The 25,321-nt window shown below is 43.3% G+C and overlaps 1 protein-coding gene across 1 annotated transcript; it reads right to left on the reverse strand.

The window, feature by feature from the left end:
* Nucleotides 1-1,025: 1,025 nt before the first annotated feature.
* On the reverse strand, nt 1,026-23,939 carry LOC101486920 (NLR family CARD domain-containing protein 3). Its single transcript, XM_012917864.4, has 6 exons — nt 23,856-23,939; nt 20,339-20,621; nt 12,053-13,901; nt 11,524-11,697; nt 9,776-9,949; nt 1,026-9,675 (listed from the first exon to the last, which is right to left on the reverse strand). The coding sequence occupies exons 2-6, from the start codon at nt 20,610-20,612 to the stop codon at nt 9,525-9,527; spliced, it is 2,622 nt and encodes an 873-aa protein (XP_012773318.4). The 5' UTR covers nt 20,613-20,621; nt 23,856-23,939; the 3' UTR covers nt 1,026-9,524.
* Nucleotides 23,940-25,321: the final 1,382 nt, after the last annotated feature.

Raw genomic sequence — 25,321 nt, forward strand, 5'->3', positions numbered from 1 at the left:
CGTGAAGAAATATTTAAAAAAATTATTTAATATGAAGGCAATAGGCAGAGAGAGGCATAGCCCTAAAGCATGGAGCCTGATGGGCAGTGTAGTTCGTGCTGCAGGGAGAATGGACTGTCATACCCGTGATGTGTCTGTGAGTGAGGGAGGGAGAAAAAGGAAAAGTATGAGCTGTCACGGGGCAGAAACGGGAGCTGGAAGCATGTAAATATAATAATAACCACTGCAGCCAAACAGAGAGCCTGACGAGCCCAGCTGTGAGTAAGCTATTAAGACTCGACTGTACACTGTGTTCCTGTTTTCCTCTGAAACAATAAGTCCCGTTGCAGCAGCCTTTCAACGCCTCTCTCTGTCTCTCGCTAGCAAAGTTGACCCAGACAACAAAGTAAAGCTAGTTTTCAGCTACGTACCCGACGTATCAGTCAGAGGTCCCTTTACTACAGTTCGGAGCCGCGGACCTGTTTTATATACGCGCCGAATAGTTTTCTATATGAGCTCGCTGCAAAAAGTGCAGCTTTACCTAATGTCCACCTACTGTTACTCATTTATATTAAGATTTAAACATCTGGTTGGTGTTGGTGTGGAGAGTAACCTTCAGTAATAGTAATAAATCACACAGCAATCGTTCATTCATGTAGTTGTAAAAAGCATGATAATATAATAGGTAATCCAAAGTATTCAGAATACATATGTAATTTGTAATCTGTAGTGGAATACATTTTAAAGGTAACCTTCCCAACACTGCATATTAATGATCATAAACTGACTCCCAGCCCATTGTTCCTTCAAGTGGGCTGGTTTCAGTCATTATGCAAATGTCCTGTATATAAGGTTGGTTAAACCTGCAGTCAGCTGAGACTGAAGAAGTCATTTGGATGATTGACGCAGCGTTTCTCCCACTGAAAACGTCCAGATGAACAGAATCAACCTTTGGGATTTACTTAGCTGGATGACTTAGCACGCATCCTTGTGCTATGTTACGTCTGGTTCAGTTTGGGTAAGAAGGAAAAACAGCCAAGTCCGTGTAGGTGACAAACATAGTGATTTTATTGCACACTTCTAAGACAGAAGCATGGGAAGACAAGCGTACAGCCACAGATCTCCAAAGAGTGGACCGCTCCCCATCCTTATATAACCCATGATCCCATGATGACGTAACACAGTCAGACCTTACTGGAAATGATAACAGTTTTGGGCCTGTTCAGAGAGTTTACCTAATATGGACATCAACTGTTAGTTGTTAGAGAAAACAAGTGTGTATTACATTCGTGCCTTTTGTGAAAGTATATCTGTCCTCAGACGACCCTCCTATTCTTACTAAAGGCCTGTGTACGTGCAGAACTGAACATAGAACCAAGGCAGGGTCCAGCAGGCCCCACAGGCTTCTGAGTGATTACAGAACTGTGAAACAGCTTTAAGCAAATAACATGAATAGTACAGAACAACAATAGACTGATTAAAGTACTGATAATCTGTGTAGATTAATGTTAACATAGATATGGTTCAAAGATTATTCTGTCAACTGGTTCAACAATGGTAAATGATTAATGATTGATACTTCTGATTATAACTGTGATCATAAGAATACAAAATAAAATATCTCCTGGTCACATTCCTCCTCTTTGGGCTGGCTTGCCAGCCCAACTCACACCAGGATTTATTTCCAAACCAAACAAACACGTTATGACACTTATCAATCCCAACGCCTCCGTTGTTTTCCAATTTTCCCACAACCCAGCTGTTCTTTTAGCTTCGGACTCGAGTTTCAGCCTGACACGCTTCAGGCCCCTTTACCACCTCCTCTTGGAGTGAAGAAACGCCCTCAGATTCTTCTTTCTTCGACTTCCGGGGTTATACCACCCTTCAGTCGTTACACAGATCTCGTTGGTCTCTGGTGTTCCTAGTTTTCGCCAACCCCTTCCTGGTTATCGCTGTGGTTATGGGATCCATCTTCTCAAGGAGCCCCAAGGCCATGACACTTGACCCCAGTTGCTGTGAAGGATCCCCATATCTCCGTGTCCCCGTCTGGTGTCTGTTCCCTTCTCTGCAAGAGACAGAAAGCCAACACCTCTCCTGCGCTGGCTCTCCTAACCTAATGTTGTTGACTTTGTTTATTCCAATCCTATGCCATGCTTATGTGTGTAAGCGTGCATGCATTTAACCCTCTGCACGTGAAGTCAATAGCTCCAATATATCAATCCGATCCGTTGTCGGATGAAGCTTTTGACCTTCACAGACTAAGTGCCAGCTCCTTATAAGCACATTTGCAATGTGTGTATAAAAATGAACAACAGACCTCAAACAAATTGGGCATTCTTAATTCTAACTTGAGTGTAGTACTCAGTTTCTGATCATCTAATTATGCTTCTCACTCGTTCCCTAAATTGTCTAGAAACCTTTAATTTTGCCATACCTAAATTATTAAAACACAGACCAAATGATAGACCCCCTATATAGCTTTTACCTTTATGAGCACACTTCAATAATGAGCAACAACCTGCAATCTGTACCAAAAAATCTTCATGGTCCCACCTGCAATTAAAGATCAGATGCATTTTATACCTGTTTTAATTCCTCCTTATATAGAACCTCCTCAGTTTCAGGTTAGTTGCGATTAGTCTCAATTAATCGTTCTAGTTGTATTTTGCAATTCAGCTAAAAAGCAAACCTGTTAAAGTAAACAGCTTATTTACAACCACCTGCAAATCATAAGAGTAATAAAAGATTCAGCACAACAGACAAGTATCATGTTCAGGATTTCTCCAATCATTAAATCACTAATATTGCCACAATTTGCTTTATTCACCCTTTGGGCAATGTTATTCCAAGAGAGAGAGCCCCTAATGGCCAGTTAGTGGGCCCTAGGTCAAACTGTCCCCAAATTTGTTATTTGTTATTATTACTTGTTTTCATGTCACTTGTCTGTTTTCTACTGCACCCTTCTCACCAAAGCAAAGCAAACATTAGCAGCACATTGACCATAGTCAGGCATCCACATCCCATAGGTGCTATAAAAACATTTCCTGTAAAAGAATCACAGTTTTCAAGACAGGGTGTGTCTCCCCCAACACTCTCACCAGAATACAGTGTAATAGCATCACCAACTCCTAACCCATAAACACCGTTTCTTCACACATCCGCCCAGAAATCCTGTAATAGAAAAACATTAAAACTGTAACCCTGTAGGGAAGAAAATGTAAATGGTAACGCTGCGCAGTTACCTCTGTAAACAACACAAGACACAAAAATGGCATTTACAGGTTCACTCATCCTCGAATATTTTGTCATCCTTCTACTCCTGTAAAAAGAAACACACATAAATTCATCCACCCTTTTATCCTATCTAGGTGGAGGTGGTTAACCTTGAGTCATGGTCAAGTCTTGTCATCTTTTACCAGTCAGTCCGTTTGTTTTTATTTCCAGTCTTTCATCCATTCATTCATTTCTTTCTTTCTTTGCTGATAGTGAAACCTGTCGTCGCATTTAGTTTCCACACTCAGCAAAATGACGTCATCTCAAAAAGAAAACAAGAACTTGAGTTTGGATTACCTCGCTGAATCCTTTTTTAGACAGGGACTCTCGTTTCTAATTGTCCCCACAAGTGTTTCCTCCAGAACCCATTTCAATGCGGAGAAACTCACTTACAACAATTTTCTCGCCGACGTGTAATGCTTGTAATTTCCGATGTGCAGATCTGCTTAAAGAAAAGATTCAGAAACAAAAATCAGTGCACTGTTCAAAATAACAAAAACAAAATGCAGACGCCCGGGTCTTAGGACTTGTCACTGAATATTCCTCCCATCAATAAAAATACCCACCTAAACCTACACAGAGTCAAATCAACACCACCTCAACCTTTTCATATTCCTAAACCTATATGTTTTGCGTTCGTGAAACAAAATTGAACCATTAAGTAATTTGAGCTCTTGAAATGTTTTAATTCTCTTAATTCTGCCAGTTTATTTCAACACTTATTCAATGACTTCTATTCAACTGCTACTTGGTCACTCGAATTTTACCTGTTCAAATTGCCTAGGGTTCAACAAAGTCTAGATCCCCGTTATCATGAAACTTGAACGGTGTACGATGATTTACTTACAGTAATTTAGAATCATCACTCAACCTAGCTCTACTACTGGCACTGCGTGACTTCTCTCACACTGGAAACCAGAATTTAGTACAGAACTTTAATGCCTCAGGCAATCGTGCTCAAGGGCTGTCCCCCCTTCTCTTCTTCTTTGTCCGTGTGTTCCTCCTTTTATTAAATCTCCATCACAATGATGTGGCGCTCTGAAATAAAACTCACACTGTTAATTCCTCGTTTTCACTCTGCACCACTGCTCAGAGAGTTTTCTTTTCTTTTTAGTGTACAGTAAACAATTGAGTCGAGGCCTTAAGCCCCAGATATCTCGCACAGGCATCGTTTTCATAACCAAACCGCTCTGGATTCTGCTCCCCAGACCACACAAATGCCCTCTGGGCTTATTATTATAGCATATTCTATAGTTGACTTTGTTGTGTGCAGCATTGAGCCTTTGTCAGTAAAGCATTCTTCATTGCAGCAGCTGGAGCATTGTGTGTCACTTCTTAGTAAATTAAATCAACATTTTGATTTTAGTGCATGGGTATGTATCAGTTTTCACTCCCTCAACGAGTGCATAAGTGTTCATGTGTGTGTTTCTCTTCATTCTAAGTCGGCGCATGCAGAAGTGTGTGTTCGCGTGTTGGTGTATGTTTGTGTTCATCACCTTCCTGTTCTGTAGTTTAGGTAAACCAGCGGCCTGAAGCATGGCCTAGGGTCCTCCCCTCCTCTTTGGGTCTGTTTTCATCCGTTGTTGCAGCTGCCTGCATCTTCTCCTTATAACTTGACCCTTATGCTTCTGTAGCTCTTTCAGGGTTTACTCCTGCTGTTGGAGCTTTGCGTCAAGTCTGACGACCTCCTGCTCCAGCAAGCTTCCGCCTGATTACAAGTCCTGTACGTGAAACTCCAAGTCTGACTGATGAGTTCAATTAGCAGCCAGCTCCTCCGGAGCCATGCTCAATTTCTGTTCTGATGCCTTGAGCTCTTACTGAGGGCAAACACCTCAGAGTCTTTTCCTTCCACGTCAGATTGGAGTCTGTTTATGTTGTCCTTACTCTGCTCCACGGCCTTCTGCAGCTCTTCCGTTCGGCTCTTCTCAGAGGTCAGCATTCTTTTGCTCACCCTCCCTTTTCCTCCGGGCTTAATGCGCGTCTCGTCACAGCTCTGTCAGCTGACGCAGCCTGGGAATTTCCCCCGTGTAGTGAAACGGGCTTTAGGTTTAGTGCTCTCCGTCTCTACTGCATGAGATCGCTTTTTTGCAGCGCTGTTGACATCCTCAAGTTGTTGTTGTGAGTCCAGCTGCTGTGGCCTTCAGGGGTCAAAGGGTCAAAGATGGTCGCGGAGAGGGCAACGATGGTAGAGGGGAGGGTAGGAGTCCAGGTCAGCTTCGGCTTTCAGAAAAAACAAAAACAAAACAAAACAGGCGAACAGGAAAATGATGTTGTGTTGGCTGTGCTGTCCAGAGAGGGGAGAAACAACGAGATCTCGTCTCCCCCCTTTTTTGTTTTTTTTTTTTCACCATATAATCAACTCATAACCCCTCAAGTTGACAGGACAACACAGGTACGTGTTAAAATTCATAAGATCCTGTTTAGAAACCTAAAAAAGAATTTTCTACCATTCAGTAGTCATTTGTCTTAAACAATCAACAAAAACATGTCCCAAGTCGACCCTTTTAACCACTAAATTTGTCGTGTCCTCACTTAATCATCAGACCAGTGTCTTTGTCTTTTGACGTTACGTTGTTGTCCTGCAACCCAAAGAGTTTATTTGTCAGTAATGTATAAACTATATCATTTAAAAACAGGTGTATGTTAAGTGTCGCTACTTTAACCTTGCATGTACGTGCACATGTATGTAAGCTGTTTCTTCATTGCATGTATGGGTGCGTCTGTATATGGGTTAATTTAACTTTTTCTCAAACGAGGCATTTCTCTAACACGCACATGTGTCTGTTCCTCACACTTCTCATACCTTTCTCTGGTTGTGTGTGGTTTTATTTGTTTCAGTGATTTACCAGGAACATCTCTTCCTTTTCCCCATGTCTTCCGCCAGAGGTTAACACTGGTGAGATTCAGGGACACAGCACCCAGAGCAGTTCAGCGAGAAAAACCTGCCTCAAACTACATTCTCTCATTTTTGTTTTTCCGGGAGGGGTGAGGACAACTCTGGTGTCCAGCCGTGAATTTTAGCCAAAGCTTGGCCTGTCTTCTGCTGCCGTACTCAGGTTTCCAGGTTAAGAAAAAACACCTGTATGAAGACACTAAACATACATTTAGTATTTGTATAAACATAACTGCCTAAATTATTGAACTCTTGAGGAGGGTGGATTTCAGAATCAGAATCAGAATCAGAATCTTTATAGTCATTGTCATGAGACCAACAAAATTATGAATGGTCCCCGATCATTGCATCATCCCTAGCAATATCAAATATAAAAAAAAAACACTAAAATTCAATAAATAAAATAGATAGACTACTTAACATACTAAGTATTCCCACAGTCATGCTTCAGACCGTGCATAGATTAACACAAGAGTGGCATGGTGGACATTTTTGTAGTATTCAGATGTGTTATTGCAGTTGGATAACAGCTGTGTATGAGTCTATTAGTCCTTACTCTGCTTGCCCTGTACCGTCTGCCTTAGGGCAACAGTTCGAACAGGGAGTGGCCAGGATGTGAGGTGTCTTCTATGATGTTTTGGGCCTTTTTAAAACAGTGGGCGTTGTTTGACTCTTTACTAACTTTAAACCCCACCATAACAATTTCTCACTCACAAACTTCTGTGCATCCATTTAAACATGCGAAGCCAGCACAAAATCACACACATACCCCTACAGTAAAGCTTTAACATAACCACACTGCAACTCCTCCCTTAAACGGGAGAAATCACCCTGAATCAACCAACTCTATATAAAACGTCAAACAAAGATAAACCACAAACATTTCTACACTTCGGTGTCTTCCACGCAGCACTAGGCAGAAAAACACCAATCACTCACAGTCTACAACAAAAGAAAAACCTGCTCTTTTCACAACTCTCACAGCTAAAGTCAAAACTCTTACCCAGAGCCTCTGAAATAATAAAAAATCACCAAATACTCGGTTACTCTTTTCACTCGCTCCTTCCCACTCCCTTCTTCCTCATACAGCATACACGCTCGCTCCCGCGGACCCGCTCGGCCCCGCAGGCTCACTTGGCCCCCACCTTTTTTCTCTCACAGAGACAGAGAGAGACCCTTTTCCTTTTTTTTTTTTTTACTTCGGTCTATCTGCACAGAGTTTACCTCATCTCTTTCCTTCTATGGGCATGCACACTTCCTGTCTCACACACACACAGCCCCTCTCTCAGAGAGAGCAGAAAAGAGTTTTTCCTTTTTTCAACACTCAGGAGAAATTCAACAGACAGTTTATACCACTATTTTACACTTTATTTACACACACCGGTAATTTATGTTCTATTTACACAGAAGAGAAAGGCGTTTTCGTTTTTTCACACTCTGAATCCACACAGAAAAAATTCAACAACACAAGACAGTTTATACAATTTACACTTTTAAATGCACAGACACACGGGTAATTTATATACAGTATACACGGGCCCGCATAGACGTCATATCCCAGAAGAGGTTACTCCTAACTTTTTTGACTAATTTAAAAGCACCTATAGCCCAGGCCTAGCCTTACTGGTCAATACACACCTCGGGAACGCCCTCCCGATAGCGCTCGAATTCCTAAGAAAACACCATATGCCAGAACAACTTTATCTCACTTCTCTATTTCTCTGCTGGTGTTGCTAAATTTTTGACTAATTTAAAAGCATCTTTCAGCCCAGAGCCCGGCTCTTGCTGATCAATTACCGTTTCAAGTACGCCGCCTTGAAAAACGGTCAAATTACTAAATTCTACTTACTTTTAAAACTACTTCCCCGCCAGGAAAACACGGAGCTCCACCAGCCACGTGACACATCACAGTTCACGCTTTTGGCTTTACTTAAAGCTCAGTGTGCCCAACGTTTAGATAGGATGCAGCCAGGTCTAACCTTCTTAATCAATCAATGCAGTAGAAGGCAATCACTCATAGATTACCTGGCCAATTAACCGGGAGTCCCAAGTCCCCAGCGGGAGGCCAAAACCGGGCTAGAACCTAACCACGCGTCCGGGGTCAGGGGTCAGCGCCACCTGCTGAACAAACTGCATTCTTAGAGAGCCTAGCTTCTCAGTCCTAAACGAATTTACTTGTTTAAAAGCCTCACGGTGAGCTCTCAGCCCCCCCGTTTAATTATCTGAAGCCCGAGACCGTCTCTGCTACCCAATTAAAACCAAATTAACCCTACACTACCGATTGACTGGCTGGCATTCCCAGTCAACCCACATTTAACCTCTTAAACCGTATCTATTTGTTTCCACACACCTTAAACCGTATTAACTTAAACACATAACTTCTTAACTCAAAATTTACCCCCAAAATGAACAACAATGAATTTAGTCAGACTACTATGCCCTATTTTAAAACTAATTAGTCAAGATCACTATGGACCAACGCCAGAAGCCCAGACTGCGTGAATATTATTTAATTAAATTTAGTTTTAACTTCCAATATAGCGCCTTTGGATAAAAATCAACAGGTGGCACTCACCTTTTCTTATGACGCCTGGCGTCACTCAGACAGGCTGCTGGCCTCCGCCCCTGTTTGTCACCCACACGATAGCTGCAAGCTCCCCTCCTCTCCAACCGGAGTTTCGGCACCAAGTTGTTACGTCTGGTTCAGTTTGGGTAAGAAGGAAAAACAGCCAAGTCCGTGTAGGTGACAAACATAGTGATTTTATTGCACACTTCTAAGACAGAAGCATGGGAAGACAAGCGTACAGCCACAGATCTCCAAAGAGTGGACCGCTCCCCATCCTTATATAACCCATGATCCCATGATGACGTAACACAGTCAGACCTTACTGGAAATGATAACAGTTTTGGGCCTGTTCAGAGAGTTTACCTAATATGGACATCAACTGTTAGTTGTTAGAGAAAACAAGTGTGTATTACATTCGTGCCTTTTGTGAAAGTATATCTGTCCTCAGACGACCCTCCTATTCTTACTAAAGGCCTGTGTACGTGCAGAACTGAACATAGAACCAAGGCAGGGTCCAGCAGGCCCCACAGGCTTCTGAGTGATTACAGAACTGTGAAACAGCTTTAAGCAAATAACATGAATAGTACAGAACAACAATAGACTGATTAAAGTACTGATAATCTGTGTAGATTAATGTTAACATAGATATGGTTCAAAGATTATTCTGTCAACTGGTTCAACAATGGTAAATGATTAATGATTGATACTTCTGATTATAACTGTGATCATAAGAATACAAAATAAAATATCTCCTGGTCACAGCTACCACTGTGTTGTCACAAGTGACAGATACTATGACATGAGCAGCTGATGTCACATGTTCACATGTTTACCGCTGAGTTTTTCACCAATGTATTGAGAGACATTTAGCAGAAATGTGACTAGTTTGTAATGATGCAGAATAAAAACATGCTTACACTTTTTCAGACCAGGTTTCAGCCTTTGCGCTCCACTATGCTCCAGGCTGAAGGAAGAAATAAAGCCAGAATGAGCCTTCAGAAGCTTCCTCATTATCGAGGATCTTGTTGCGAGAGAGCATGTGAGTTCAACAGTAGAGTCCATACCTGAGACTGTCCAGTCTCCACTGTGGATCCTTTAGTCCAGCAGTCAGTAGCTTTACCCCTAGGTCTCCTGGATGGTTGTAGCTCAGGTCCAGCTCTCTCAAGCGTGAGGGGTTGGATTTCAGAGCTGAGGCCAAACAGATACAGCCTTCCTCTGAGATCTGACAGCCTGACAGCCTTGACACAACCGCAAATAAAGAATGACATATTATTGAAGTTATATATATTGCTCTTCTCGCAATCGTTCGTCTACTGCGCGTCGTAGCCGATTCAAAAGAACAAGGCAAAACACTTTCCCGGGTACCGACAGCAACGTGATACCCTGCCAGTTGTTACAGTCACCCAAATCACCTTTCTTTGAAAGTTTGATGATGACGCCTTTTGTCCAATCATCGGGTACATATGATGTTGACCAGCAGGCGTTTAGGAGTCTTGTAAGGGCGGCTTCCAACTGGGGTCCGCCATGCTTTGGATGAGTGACAGACCATAAAAATTATTTTCAAATTACTCTGTATGTGGTCTGACCAAAACAGAAATCAGTTTAATAATCATCAAACTTCCAAAGAAAGGTGATTTGGGTGACTGTAACAACTGGCAGGGCATCGCGTTGCTGTCGGTACCCGGGAAAGTGTTTTGCCTCGTTCTTTTGAATCAGCTACGATGCGCAGTAAACGAACAATTGCGAGAAGAGCAGGCTGGCTGTCGGAGTGGCTGATCATGCGTCGAGCAAATCTTCACCCTCCGCATGATCATTGAACAAACATTGGAATACCAAAGGAAGATTTCTATTAATTTCATTGACTTCGAGAAGGCTTTTGACAGCGTCCACCGGCCGACTCTATGGTAAATGGCCTGTATTTATATAGCGCTTTTCTAGTCCCTAAGGAAAAAGTGCTTTACATATCCAGTCATCCACCCATTCACACACACATTCACACACTGGTGATGGCAGCTACATTGTAGCCACAGCCACCCTGGGGCGCACTGACAGAGGCGAGGCTGCTGGACACTGGCGCCACCGGGCCCTCTGACCACCACCAGTAGGCAACGGGTGAAGTGTCTTGCCCAAGGACACAACAGCCGAGACTGTCCAAGCCAGGGCTCAAACCGGCAACCTTCCGATTACAAGGCGAACTCCCAACTCTTGATCCACGATCGCTATGGGCTATCCTACACCAGTATGGAGTCCCTCAGCAGTTTGTAGATGCCTTTCATTGTCTTTACTCCAACTCCCGTTGGTGCATCCGGATTTTAAACTATCATTCATACGCATTCATACTCCGATAGATGCATCTGAGAGCAAGTTGGGGTTAGTATCTTGCCCAAGGATACTTGGCATACAAACTAGGGGAGCCAGGGATCAAACCACCAACCTTCCAATGAGCAGCTGACCTGCTCTACCTCCTGAGCTACACCCACCCCCTGTCTTGTGTGCTCTTGTGTGCAGCAACATCTGCTTTCTGTGCGAGATGGTCATCACAATGGAGGGGGGCGGGAATGTTTGAATTTGGTACCTCCTTTTCCAACTGTCCACAATCACTCGCTGCCGCGGGCAGACTGAGAGCCGCTGCCTGGGCTACGCCAGACAGCAATAGAAGCAGCCTCAGCGCTGATCTCTCCATCCAAACAATGCAGAGAGTCAACTGCTTTTATCATACATTCGGTATATAATAGTTTGGACAGAAATCGTGATGTGAAGAAACAGTCTTTGCCGAAACAAAATTAAACTTCGACAGACGTTAAAACTTTACCTGAGAATTTTCAGTGCACAGCGTGGACTTTCCAATCCAGACGATAGCAGCATCACTCCTAAATCCTTCAGGTCATTGTTACTCAGGTCCAGCTCTGTCAGACTGGAGACCTGTGAGCTTAGTACCGAAGACAGAGCTTCACAGGTTCTTTCTGACAAATTGCAGCTGCTCAGCCTTGAAATGAGTTAACAAAACATTTGTAACATTTTGGGGTATAAAAAAAAGACCTCCAAAGAGGTTTTACTTTTTCAGATACAAGAATGGTTGATTGCAGGATCAAACAGTTTAATAACACCACTTTAAATTTCCATAGGAATTTTAGATTCCATTATCTAAAGTTAATAATCTGACCAAAATATTTAAAACTGTCTACAAACAAAGTTGCAAACCAGTAGTTAATTTTGCTTGTGGTTTAATGTGTTGATTTGTTTTCACAATTATCAAATCACTGGTTTTGTTTAGTTTAGTGTTTAGTGAACAATCATGGTGTTTTAAGACATTTTCTAATTCTTGTTATCTATGTACTTACAGAGCTGTTTTTGAGGCTTTGACCACTAGCAAAAGCCTCAGAAGAGCCTCCTCTGAAGCAGAGTACTTCTTCAGGTCAAAAACATGCAGATGTTCTTCTGATGACAGTAAGATGAAGACCAAAGCTGACCACTGAGCTGGAGAAAGTTCATATGTGGAGAGGCTTCCTGAACTTAAATACTGTTGGATCTCCTCTATTAAAGAACGATCATTTAGTTCATTCAGACAGTGGAGAAGATTAATGTTTCTCTCTGGAGACAGATTCTCACTGAGCTTCTCCTTGATGTATTGGATTGTTTTCTGGTTGGTTTTTGACCGACAGTCTGTTTTTTTCAGTAGGCTCTGTAGTTTATCCTGATTGGTCTGCAGTGAAAGACCCAAGAGGAAGCGAAGGAACAAGTCCAGGTGTCCGTTTGAACTCTGTAAGGCCCTGTCAATAGAAATTTTGTTGATCTTCTTTGAAGATATTTTACTGAAAAGCAGTCGAAGAATTTTCAGAGACAGTGGTGGTGAAAGCATCACATTTTTGTTGCTATTTATAAGCGACATCCTCACATAAAGAGCAGCCAGAAACTCCTGAACGCTCAGATGGACGAAGCTGAACATCTTGTCTTTCCCTTTCCTTCCTCGATCTTCTTTGAAGATCTCTGTGAACACTCCTGAGCACACCGAGGCTTCGCTGAAATCAATGCCACTCTCTCTCAGATCCTTCTCATAGAAGATCAGGTTGCCCTTTTCCAGCTGCTCAAAGGCCAGTTTTGCTAATGACTTAATGTATTGAATGCTCTTCTCTGGGCCATACTTTTCTTTTGTCCGATCAATCTGAAACATCAGGAACTCTGCGTACATCTCAGTCAGAGTCTTGGGCAGCTCTCCTCCCTCTCTGGTTTTCAACACATCTTCCAGAACTGTTGCAGTGATCCAGCAGAAGACTGGGATGTGGCACATGATGTGGAGGCTTCGTGATGTCACGATATGGGAGATGAGTTTGTCAGCCTCCTCCTTACCTTTGAATCTCTTCCTGAAGTACTCCTCTTTCTGTTGGTCGGTGAACCCCCTGACCTCTGTTGTACTGCTGATAAACTCTCGAGGGATCTGATTGGCCGCTGCAGGCCGTGTGGTTACCCAGATGCGAGCAGAGCGTAGCAGTTTCCCATTGATGAGTTTCCTCAGCAGGACATCTGTTTTAGCTGCCTTTGTTACATCGACAGAGCGAATGTCTTCAGAATGAAGGTCGAGATGAAGGCGGCTCTCATCCAGCCCATCAAACACAAACAGAAGTTTGAATTTACTCTTGTCATAGTTGGTGATTCCTGATGACTGAACATCTGTAAAGATGTAATTAAGAGCCTCCTGTGGGATGCCTACAGTTTCTGGGATGCATTCATGAATGAGCTCTGCCAAACTGAACTTTTCTCCCTTCAGAGGATTCAGCTGACGGAAGGTGAAGGGGAAAATCAGATGCACATCTTGATTGGATCTTTGTTCAGCCCAGTCCAAAACAAACTTGTGAACAAGGAAAGTTTTTCCAATTCCTGCGATTCCATTGGTCATCACTGTTTTGATGGGTCTGTAGTCTCCTGAAGGATGTTTGAACATGTCTGTGGGTCTAATAGGTTTCTCTGGCTCTGCTGGCTTCCATACTTTCTCAATCTGCCGGACCTCATGCTGTGTGTTGATATGTACATCATATCCAGCTGTGATGTACAGCTCTGTGTAGATATCAGTTAGATGCAATTTATCTTCTGTCCACCCTTCTTGTGCGCACATGAACTTGTCCTGGAAGTTTGATTGAAGCATCTGCTTGTAAAACATGATGGGGCGAGGCTCTGGTACTGGAACCACCACATCTGTATCAAACAAGTAACAAATTATAAACCTGTGTCTACAAATACCCATGTTAATGTTAGAAACACATGGATTTCAGGGTGAAATATTGTCTCAAGATAATGCTTCATGCATTTCTTCAGGAAACATTATAACTTTCATAATTGGAAGTTAATGTTTGACTGAAGACACTCACAGAAATACATTTATAACTGCCTTAGAAGCTCTACTTTAGCCATAATGACTCAATAAAAATAAATTCCACTCTGAATATATAGATAAAAAGTTATTCAAGCAGGTTCATGGTTTATTTTTAAAAGTGTGAGCAGGCTAGACAGTCCCCTAGTCTTCAGAACCAGCTTGAAAGGATGACTGCGAAAAGCTGCTGACAGTGTTGTGTCCCTGATAATGCATTGCGTCAAATGGAGACCAACGACCATTGATCAGTGGTTTTTGATCAGTGGTTGTTGATCAGTGGTTGTTGATAAATGGTCATGAGAATTTGCATAATCATGTTGAAGGAACTGACCTCACCGCCCATTGTTCCTTCAGTGGGCTGGTTTCCGTCATTATGCAAATGTGGTGTATATAAGAAACCTGCAGTCAGCTGAGACTGAAGAAGTCACTTGGATGAGTGACGAAACGTTTCTCCCACTGAAAACGCTACGTCCAGATTAACAGAATCCACCTTTGGAGATGTGGTTTTGGTGGTTTCATTGAGCAATAACCTTCAGCTTGTACTGGGGTGGTTTCTGAGTGTGAAACATCTCAAATGAGAATCCTCACCCTCAGGTCAGAGGCCATGGTTCTCAACCAGGAAGGTGGTATCTGTAAGGCCAGATATCACTGAGTGATCCGCCATGTGTTAGCATCTAGCACCATTGCTGTTATGTGCTGGATTGTCTCAGGGGCACCTTTACACAGCCTGCACCTGGGGTCTTGCCTGGTGTGATAGACCCCAGCCTCTATGGCTCTTGTGCTCAGAGCTTGTTCAGTCCAGCTTTGTCCAGCTGCTGGTAGGATTTCTGGATGTCAGCCACCTCTTTTATCTGCCGGTGGTACATACCATTCAGGGGCCTGTCCTTCCATGATGGTTCCTCCTCTTTTTTGGGTTTCTGCTGCCTGAGGTATTAACTGATCGCACGGTCGGTTGGGGCCATCTTCCTGATGTAATCATGGATGTTTGTTGTCTCATCCTGGACTGTGTTACTGACACTTACAAGTCCCCGGCCTCCTTCCTTCCACTTAGCGTACAGCCTCAGGGTGCTGGACTTGGGGTGAAACCCCCCATGCATGGTCCGGAGCTTCATCGTCTGTATGTAAGTGGCTTCTATCTCCTCCTGTGGTCAACTTTTTATCCCAGCAGGGGGGAGGGCGTAGGTGTTGATAGCCCGGATCTTGTTGTTACCGTTCAGCTGAGTCCTCAGGAGTTGCCTGACCCTCTGCAGGTACTTGGTGGTTGCAGCTTTCCGAGCAGCATACGCCACACCCATACGCCATGGAGTTCCTGTTGACAGCTATTAGGGTCATAGGCCTTCTTGTAACCAGTCCAGGCAGTGCTACTAGTAGCTGGTGTTTGGCACCTCTGGTATTCTTGCCAATCCCCTTCTGTGCCCCACTCATGTATTGAGTTATATGTCTGTTCACCTTAGCCGCTATGATGCCTGACAGGATCTTCCATGTGGTACTGACAGTGTTGGGGAGTAATGGAATACATGTACCGGCGTTACGTATTTAAAACACAAAATATAAGTAACTGTATTCTGTTACAGTTACCATTTAAAAAGGTGGTGTCACGGTAGCCGCTGACCGTGTGGAGAGTGTTTGGAGGACCGAGGTGCGGACACAGACACAGGAGGCAAAACTTTTGCTAAACTCAAAGTGAGCCTTTATTAGGGGCTGATACAGAAGGCAAAATAACAAACAATAAACTACGGCAATGACAAAACTAAGAACCTAAACTGGGAGAAACGAAAGGCTATGAACGAGGGCCATGAACGAAGACTAGGACTGAGGACTGAACTATAACGAAGTACTATGAACTGACTATGAACACAACATGAAAAACTATGAACAAGATCTCAGTGCTGGCACATGAAGGTGCAGGAAAACATGACTGGAGTAAGTGACTATGAACATGTCCGATACCGAATCTTGCAGGCTAGAATCATGACGTGCAGCTAGAATAACAGGGTGGGTGAATCAGACGGCACGACGACGAACACAGGAAGACTGAGGACTTAAATACACACATGAGGTGATCAGGGGAAGTGGAGACACATGAGGCCACAGCTGACTAGAATGAAACATGATGACAACACAGGGGAGAGTAAAACTAAATGCAATGAACAAAGAACACCAGACTCTTTCAAAATAAAACGGGAAACACGGAGACATAGATAAGACACAAACTTGACAAGAGCCACACAGAGATGACAGGTAGGCGCATGAACCAGTGAGACTGAGTACAGGGGGAGATGGCAAAAGAAATTTAAGAAACAAAGGACTAAACCGCAAGCTTCCTGTCTGACAGACACCAGGTGGTCAGACTGGGCAGCATCACCTCATCCCCCATCACACTGAACACTGGTGCTCCACAGGGGTGTGTACTGAGCCCTCTCCTGTACTCACTCTACACCTACGACTGCACGGCCACTAACAGCTCCAACATCATTGTGAAGTTTGCGGACGACACTACAGTGGTGGGTCTTATCACCAACGGTGATGAGACGGCTTACAGGGAGGAGGTCAGCGCCCTGACCCACTGGTGTCAAGACAACCATCTCACCCTCAACGTCGCAAAGACAAAGGAGTTGATAGTGGACTTCCGGAGGTGCAGAGAAGTACACACCCCCATCACCATCAACGGCGCTGCTGTGGAGAGAGTGAGCAGCTTCCGGTTCCTTGGAGTACATCTGGCTGAGGATCTTACGTGGTCAGTACACACAAACAAAACAGTGAAGAAGGCGCAGCAGCGCCTCTTCTTTCTCAGGAGACTGAAAAGATTCGGCATGAGCCCCCGCATCCTCAGGACCTTCTATCACTGTGCCATTGAGAGCATCCTCACTGGATGCATCACCACCTGGTACGGCAACAGCACCGCCTACAACTGCAAAGCTCTCCAGCGAGTAGTGCGGTGCTCTGAACGGATAATTGGAGGTGAGCTTCCCTCCCTCCAAGACATCTACAGGAAGCGCTGCCTGAGGAAAGCGGGGAGGATCATCAAGGACTCCAGTCACCCCAGCATAAACTGTTCAGACTGCTTCCATCAGGAAGGAGGTTCTGCAGCATCCGGTCCCGAACCAGCAGACTGAGAGACAGCTTCTTCCATCAGGCCATCAGACTGCTGAACACGTCATAGACACCTCAGCTTCACTACTGGAACTTCAACATTATGCACTCCACACTGTATATAAATGCCACTTGTTTTGCACATATTCAACTCTGTATATTTTATATATTTTATTATTATTATTATTATTATTATTTTTTTTTTTTTTTTTTTACTATTTAATTTGTAAAAATGTGTATACACACACACACACACACACACACACACACACACACACACACACGTAGGAAAATATTTAGTATACACATCCAGAAATGCATACACTATTATATATTGTACATATATTTATTAGTTTCAGGTTGGCCATTCTTGTATTTTGCTCGTTTGTGTTGTTGTGTTTGCACATCTCTGTTGCTTGTGGGGCTCGCACACAAGAATTTCACTCCTCCATACCCGCTTCACACCCTGGAGGACGGGGCTGTGGCCCCCCCACACTCCCTAGCAGATCGTTACATGGAGAAACCTTTGGAATGCAAGCATGCTGATCCACACAGGTATGCACACATGGGTATTCACAGACGCGGACTAAAGCTTTCTTGGCTGCTGCCTCAAAGCACACTGTGCGCTGTCTATCTTGCGTGCTGCACAATATCGTTTATTATTTAGTAAATATTGATATCTATGACTAGCTAGTTTATTGTGATGGTGCTTTGTTTTCTCTATTATTATGTTACTCTTTGTTGTTTGCTGTCTCCTCTGTTTGTTTTTTTTGCTTGTTTTTTTTTTTCTCCATACAGGTGACCCAGGAGTTCTTTTTTTTTTTCTCTCTCTTCCCCCCCCTTCTCACCGTCTCTTCTCCCCTTTGGTTTTCTTTCTTTCTCTCCCCCTCTCTCTCTCATTCATTCCCCCTGTCCTATTTATTAAAAAAAAAAAAAAAAAAAAAAAAAATGACAAAGGATGAACTGAAGCTCTGCCATCACGTAATGTCGCATACTGCTGTTTCTGATGTCATTTAAAGAAAAAAAAAAAAAAAAAAAAAAAAAGAATTTCACTCGCATGTGCTGTGCCAGTGTGCCTGCACATGTGATGTGACAATAAAAGTGATTTGATTTGATTTGATTTGATTTGATTTGACCTGGAAATTAACTAGATGAGCCAAACTGAAACCTCTGTCCAGTGAATACAAAATGATACATTAAAAACCCACAAACTGGGTCACACAACCCAGTAACGTGACAGGTGGTATTCAGAATACAGTTACTTTGTTGAAATAGAGGAATTACACGACGGTCATTTCCTGTTTCATATGTTCGGCTATGCCCTCTGTATTTCTGGTAATTCCACGCTGGTGGAAACCCACCCCAAAAAAAACGCATTAAGAGGCACTAATGCCGGGGTCTCAATCCCGCGGCCCTTGTCACCTCTACTTGCAGCCCGCATAATGACGTGAAGAAATATTTTCTAAAATTATTATTCAAAAAATTATAGTGTTACAGGCATCGCCCTAAAGGGGCTATATGCTCGGAATAGTTTTCTATACAAGATCACTGCAAAAAGTGCAGCCTTACCTAATGTCCACCTACTGTTACTCATTTATATTAAGATTCAAACATCTGGTTGGTGTTGGTGTGGAGAGTAACCTTCAGTAATAGTAATAAATCACAGCAATGGGACATTCATGTAGTTGTAGAAAGCATGATAATATATTAAGTAATCCAAAGTATTCAGAATACTCATTGAGTAACGTAACAAAATACGTTACAAAACGCTACATTTTGGGGCATGTAATCTGTAATCTGTAGTGGAATACATTTTAAAAGTAACCTTCCCAACACTGCTAAGAAGTATGTGGCAGGGAGGTGGTCTCTGGCCTGCTGCAGTGGATGGGTGGTGCAGTGAGCTCTCGGGCACATAGGGGACAGGTGTGTGTGCTGAGACTAATGACTCTCTCATTATATATATATATAGTGACGGCAGAGACTGATGGAAAAGTGTGTGCAGCGGAGGAAGCTGCGAGATATATATCTCATAATAATCTGACAATACTATAATATTGGCCATATTATATTTACATTACCACAGTGAGATGACTTTAGTCTCATGAACAACATGAGCTGATTGTTGTTTACTAGCTAATCTTAAATGACTGTTCAGCACAGAAATGAAGCCCAACAATCATGTTTTACAGTCCCGTGGTCTCAGCCTCAGATACTCAACTAATCAAAGTGATGTCATGATAAAAATGAATGACTAACAAAACATTTTTCTCCTTCATTTCTGTCAAACAAAGCTGTATGTAACGTGTCTCGCAGTTAGTATCATGGTTGCTAGGCAACCTGAAAAGCGCGATGAAGGCTAGGCCGTCCCGTTTCACAAGCCTCTTACTTCCGCACTTCTCGTACTTATAGTACGCACCGTACGTAGTACGCGTAGTGCGCGTACTTCAAGCATGCGGTCTCTTAATCGGGACACAGCCCCAGTCTCCCCAGTCTGTCATGTAGTTCTTGTCTGCGTGTTTCATGTTGTCAAGCTTTTGTTATCATATCTACATCACTCCATGTTTCCTGTTTTATTTTGAAAGTCTTGCGTTTCCATGTTCAGTGTGTTTAGGTGCATTTTTGTCAGCGGTGTCTCCCCAGGTGTCTCTCTGTGCCTCATTACCCTTCTGTGTCTTTACGTCTTCTGTCTTCCACTGTTCAGTGTCGGGTTGTCTGTTTGTCTCTTATCACAGCTCTCCAGCTTTCAGGTTTTTTTCGTGCTTCTGCTCAGGTGCATGTTCATGCTCACCGGGGGTTCACATCATTGTTCCACATGCACCTTTTCAGATTCATGTTAATGTTCATGCTTTCTCGTCATAGTTGATCTTAGTTTATTCCCAGTTTAGGTTTTAGTTGAGCTTTTTTCCCCAGCTCGCTTTGCCTCGTTTTATATTCAGGTATTTTCAGCCAAATAAAGAGCTCGGCTTCGGTTATACTGAGTTTACGCTGCCGTGTCTGTTTTTGGGATCGCTCCGCAAACACACCAGCTACAAAGCAGTGACACACAGCTTCGCTAATGTACACTGACTGACAGACAAACAGAATATGAACATTACACCAATATTACCTGTTGCCTCCAAAACTTTGTCAGACTGCAATGACTTCCTGTTTATGTCTTCCTGTGACTCACCTTCTGGTCTGGACCTGCTGGCAGACAAACTGAGCAGCAGGTCATTCCTGCTGATCCGCTCTAAAACCTTCCTGGTCACCTTCACAGCTCCAGGAAGTCTGTAGGTCTGCACCATCAGGTCCACAGTGTCCCACCTGTTTGTCATCTCTAGTCTGCTTTTCTTGATGGTTGGGAGGCCTTGAACAATGTTGGCCTGCTGTAGGAACCACTTGAATTTTTTGAACTCCCCATCTCCCAAATCATCTAAGGTGTTTAAGAGATCCTCTGGTGTCATCACAGCTCCCTGAAGTATAGAATAGAATATTTTCTGCTGAAAAGTAGAGATCAAAGAGGTACAACACAAATGTTACAGCAAAGGGAAGCCAGGACATCAGATGGAGGACAGTTATCATCATCCCCACCCTCCTAGATTGGGTACCAAGCCCCAAGAGCAACTGGTGCATTGAAGGCATTGAACGTGAGAGCAGCTGACCTGAGAGACTGCCAAGACTATGTGAAGTACCCTCTGGTATACTAAAAGATTACATCATCACAGACAATCCCTACTGTGACCATCACCAAAACCAACCAGCTGATCTACATCATAGTAGCAGTGGTCACTAAGATGCTTGGCTAAAAAATGTGCAATTATTTTGGTCCCAGTCTGTTTCAATGTTTCCTGCACATACACCATGTATATAGTTCCACTCACATATGTATACATATACACTGTTTTTTATTTTATTCTATTTATTTAATTATTTATTTATTTATTTATTTTCCACCTTCGTTGTATATTGGTTTCTCTTCTTGCTTTAGCACCTTTGTGGTCTAGCTACCCAATTTCGCTGTGCAAGAAACTGCACAATGACAATAAAAAGCTCTAAGTCTCTAAGTCTAAGTCTAAAAGATGAACAGCCACAAGGAGCAGTACCCTCCATAGAGAAGGAGACTAGAAGTCAAGATGAAGGCAGCATGGAGGGAAGTTAGCCAACTATCTGAGCTTCAGAAAGGTGTGATGAAGAAAGACGTGCCTAAGAAGCAGTGTTGGGGAGTAACAGAGTACATGTACTGACGTTACGTATTTAAAATACAGAATATGAGTAACTGTATTCCGTTACAGTTACCGTTTAAAAATGTGGTATTCAGAATACAGTTACTTTGTTGAAATAAAGGGATTACACGGCGGTATTTTCCTGTTTCATATGTTCGGCTACGCCCTCTCTATTTTTGGTAATTCCACGCCGGTGGAAACCCAAACAAAACACACATTAAGAGGCTCTAAAGCAGAGGTGGGCAACTCCAGGCCTCGAGGGCCGGTGTTCTGCAGGTTTTAGATCTCACCCTGGGTCAACACACCTGAATCAAATGATTTTGATTTTGATTTTGATTGAATCTTTATTTTGAACATGTTGAAAAAGTATAAAAAAAATAGAATTAAAAGAGACAAATGAACAAAGCAAACAAAAGGAAAACGAGCAACCACAACTCCAAATAACGTCCATGTTCAAAAAGGAGCAGGAAGAAGCATAAGCTAAGGAATGATTAGTTCATTACCAGGCCTCAGGAGAACTATAAGACAAGTTGAGGAGGTCATTTAGCCATTTGGATCAGCTGTGTTGGATCAAGGACACATCTAAACCTGCAGGACACCGGCCCTCGAGGCCTGGAGTTGCCCACCCCTGCTCTAATGCCTGTGTCTCAATCTCACGGCCCATGTCACCTCTACTTGCAGCCCGCATAATGGCATGAAGAAATTTGTTTTTAATTATTATTCAAAAAATTATTTAATATGAAGGCAATAGGCAGAGTGTTACAGGCATCGCCCTAAAGAATGTAGTCTGATGGGCAGTGTAGTCCAGTTGTAAGTAAGCTGTTAAGACTCGACTGTACACCGTGTTCCTGTTTTCCTCTGAAACAATAAGTCCCGTTGCAGCAGCCTTTCAACGCCTCTCTCTGTCTCTGCTAGCAAAGTCGACCCAGACAACAAAGTAAAGCTAGTTTTCAGCTACGAGCCGACACGAACCCGACGTATCAGCCAGAGGTCCCTTTACTACAGTTCGGAGCGGACCTGTTTTATATACGCGCCGAATAGTTTTCTACACTGCAAAAAGTGCAGCCTTACCTAATGTCCACCTACTGTTACTCATTTATATTAAGATTTAAACATCTGGTTGGTGTTGGTGTGGAGAGTAACCTGCAGTAATATTAATAAATCACAGCAATAGGACATTCATGTAGTTGTAAAAAGCATGATAATATATTAAGTAATCCAATTTTTCAGAATATGTTACTCTCATTGAGTAACGTAACAGAATACATTACAAAATACATTTTGGGGCATGTAATCTGTAATCTGTAGTGGAATACATTTTAAAAGTAACCTTCCCAACACTTCCCCTAATTTCCCTCGGGATGAATAAAGTATTCTGATTCTGATTCTGATTCTGACTGCTAAGAAGTATGTGGCAGGGAGGTGGTCTCTGGCCTGCTGCAGTGGATGGGTGGTGCAGTGAGCTCTCGGGCACATAGGGGACAGGTGTGTGTGCTGAGACTAATGACTCTCTCATTATATATAGTGACGGCAGAGACTGATGGAAAAGTGTGTGCAGCGGAGGAAGCTGCAAGAGGAGCTGACTCCTGGCTCGAGTTGTGCCTTAACCTGAACGAACTGGTGAACAAAAATAAAGAAACTCAAAACACGTCAGTACACTGTGTGGGTCCGATCATTGCTACAAAGTACAACAAGCTGCCCATGCCTCAAGCCTTAGAAACTGCCAAGCAAAGACTCACGGTCTTGCCCAACAGCTTGAAGAGGTATGCAAGAGAGACAGAAGCTAGGAGGAAAAAACAACTGAACCATCCAAGGTGTACGCTCAGTGGTAAGGCAGCAATATGAGAAGAGTACCACCAAGGCTGTAGCCATACTGGAAGAGCATACAGAAGAAGCATGCAACACATGACAACAATGTTCAGTGGCTAGGGAATCTAAGACCACAGCAGCCTCCCAGGATCCAGTCACCAGCTCTTCTTTCTAGGATGTCTCGCACTGTGATGGACAGCACCTTTTAAAATCCTTGGTCTGTCACTGAGTTTCAGTTCCTGCTTTAATTTTTCTTGTGTTTAGTTCCCTCAGCATTCACCTGTCTCACCTTTCACAGTTCTGTCTCTGAATTCAGGTTTAAGTTCATTTGAATGGAAAACTGCATGTGCTGCTGTATCCTGAGAGCTGGTTTCCACCTGTGTTTTACTTCATTCCTCACCTGTATCCACTCCTCTGAGCAGTTATCTGTGTATAAATGCTCTGCTCCATAAATCAACTCACATTCTGCATACATACGTTCAGCATAATCTAACAGTTTAGTGAAAACCTGATATGATGACAGCGCTAACTCACAGAAAGAGCTGAGACAGCAGAGCACAAAAAGGTCTACAGCAGATGTTCGACTCTCTTCTGTCTGCTGGTTAGGAAGAACAGCAAAGGTGAAAACTTTGAGGTGAAATGTGAACCAGCTGAGATGATAGCAGACAAACACACCTTTGTAAGCAGCAGCAGCTCCCTCCCCAAAGCCTTCGCTGATCCTGCTGCAGACAGAGAGATTTCAATCTGTCCACTCTTCAGGAAAGAGCTGAAAAAAGAGGAAAGATCATCACATCTTTTTCACAACCAAACAGGAAGTGCATCATTTCCTTGTGTGAACACAGCTGATTTACGACACGTAGCACATGCTGTCTGAGCAGCTTTCACACAAAAAATAGGTGAACTGACCCTTTAAACCTCCAAGAGTTAACCAGCTGTAGTTAAAAGATGGACGCAGCCTGTCCCTGCTGTCACTTGATGCGAGGTACCTTGGACAGGCTGCAGACCACACAGAGTGGACAGTGAGGCTCCGGGATAACACAGACCCTGTGTTATTCTCTGACATGCAGCCTTCTGCGTTAGCATAAGTGACTGAGCCGCATCGTGAACAGGTGAAGGTGGGGGCGAACATAGAAGATACTGAGATGAAGTGAAAAACCTGTGGTTTGGCTCAAAAAGTTTCCAGCAGCTTCACAAGAAACAGGAAATTATAAAAACATTAACATCCTTTCACAGTGCCGCACAAAATGCTGTTTTACTGCTCGGTCCTTAACTCCGACGACGGGGTTCCTGCTACATCGTATCGACTCTGATCTGATCTAATCAAACTACATAGACATCAGCTAAAACGCTGAGTTGCAGTACAGACATTTTCACCAGTCATCCAGCATTTATTACCATACCAGGGCTCTAGAGTGCGACCAAATTTTTCAGTGGTGCGACTAAAAAAAATATTTGGTTGCACCTGTGCGACCAAATGTTCGGGTAGCAAAAAAAATAAAAAATCGGCAACCTTCCTTGTGGTCAACAACAGACACACATTATGCCCCTATCGTGGACTAAACCAATCAGAGATAGTAAGGGGCGGGACCTCTCTGATTGGCCGTGGTCCAGTTGAAAGTGCAGGTGGAAGTGGGAGGTGAGTAGCTTGAATAAAGCGATATCGATTCATTAAATCCTGACTTTTAAATATTACTGTGTTTTGTCAGAAACGCCAGATTCTCAGATTAAAGCTCACAAAACCATTTCAACAACCAAACAGCAGATGAGAGCAGGTACACGGACTCCACACAAAGACGTAAACACAGACCCGACGCATCAGAATCAGCTTTGTCTTTCTCGGCTTTCTCACCCGACGGCCCGTAGATGGACACGCTGTCGGAGCTCAGCGATCCTGATGCGTCCGGTCCGCGCTGTGATTACGTCTTTTTGCGCTGATTCTGAGCTGCAGGTTTTGTCTCTCCAACCAAAATTCACCGAGCCAGCAGCAAAAGAAGCAGCAAACTGCGCTTCACATTTGATCAATGTCGTCATGAATTTTGCTGTTTTGCTTCCACGACTATTAAAATCACACTTCATGCACAGCTAGCTCTCTCTCTCTCTCTCTCTCTCTCTGTAGTTCAAGAACAGTTTCCGTCTCCAAT

Source organism: Maylandia zebra, linkage group LG6 (genome assembly GCF_041146795.1).
Source record: "Maylandia zebra isolate NMK-2024a linkage group LG6, Mzebra_GT3a, whole genome shotgun sequence".
NCBI lineage: Eukaryota > Metazoa > Chordata > Actinopteri > Cichliformes > Cichlidae > Maylandia > Maylandia zebra.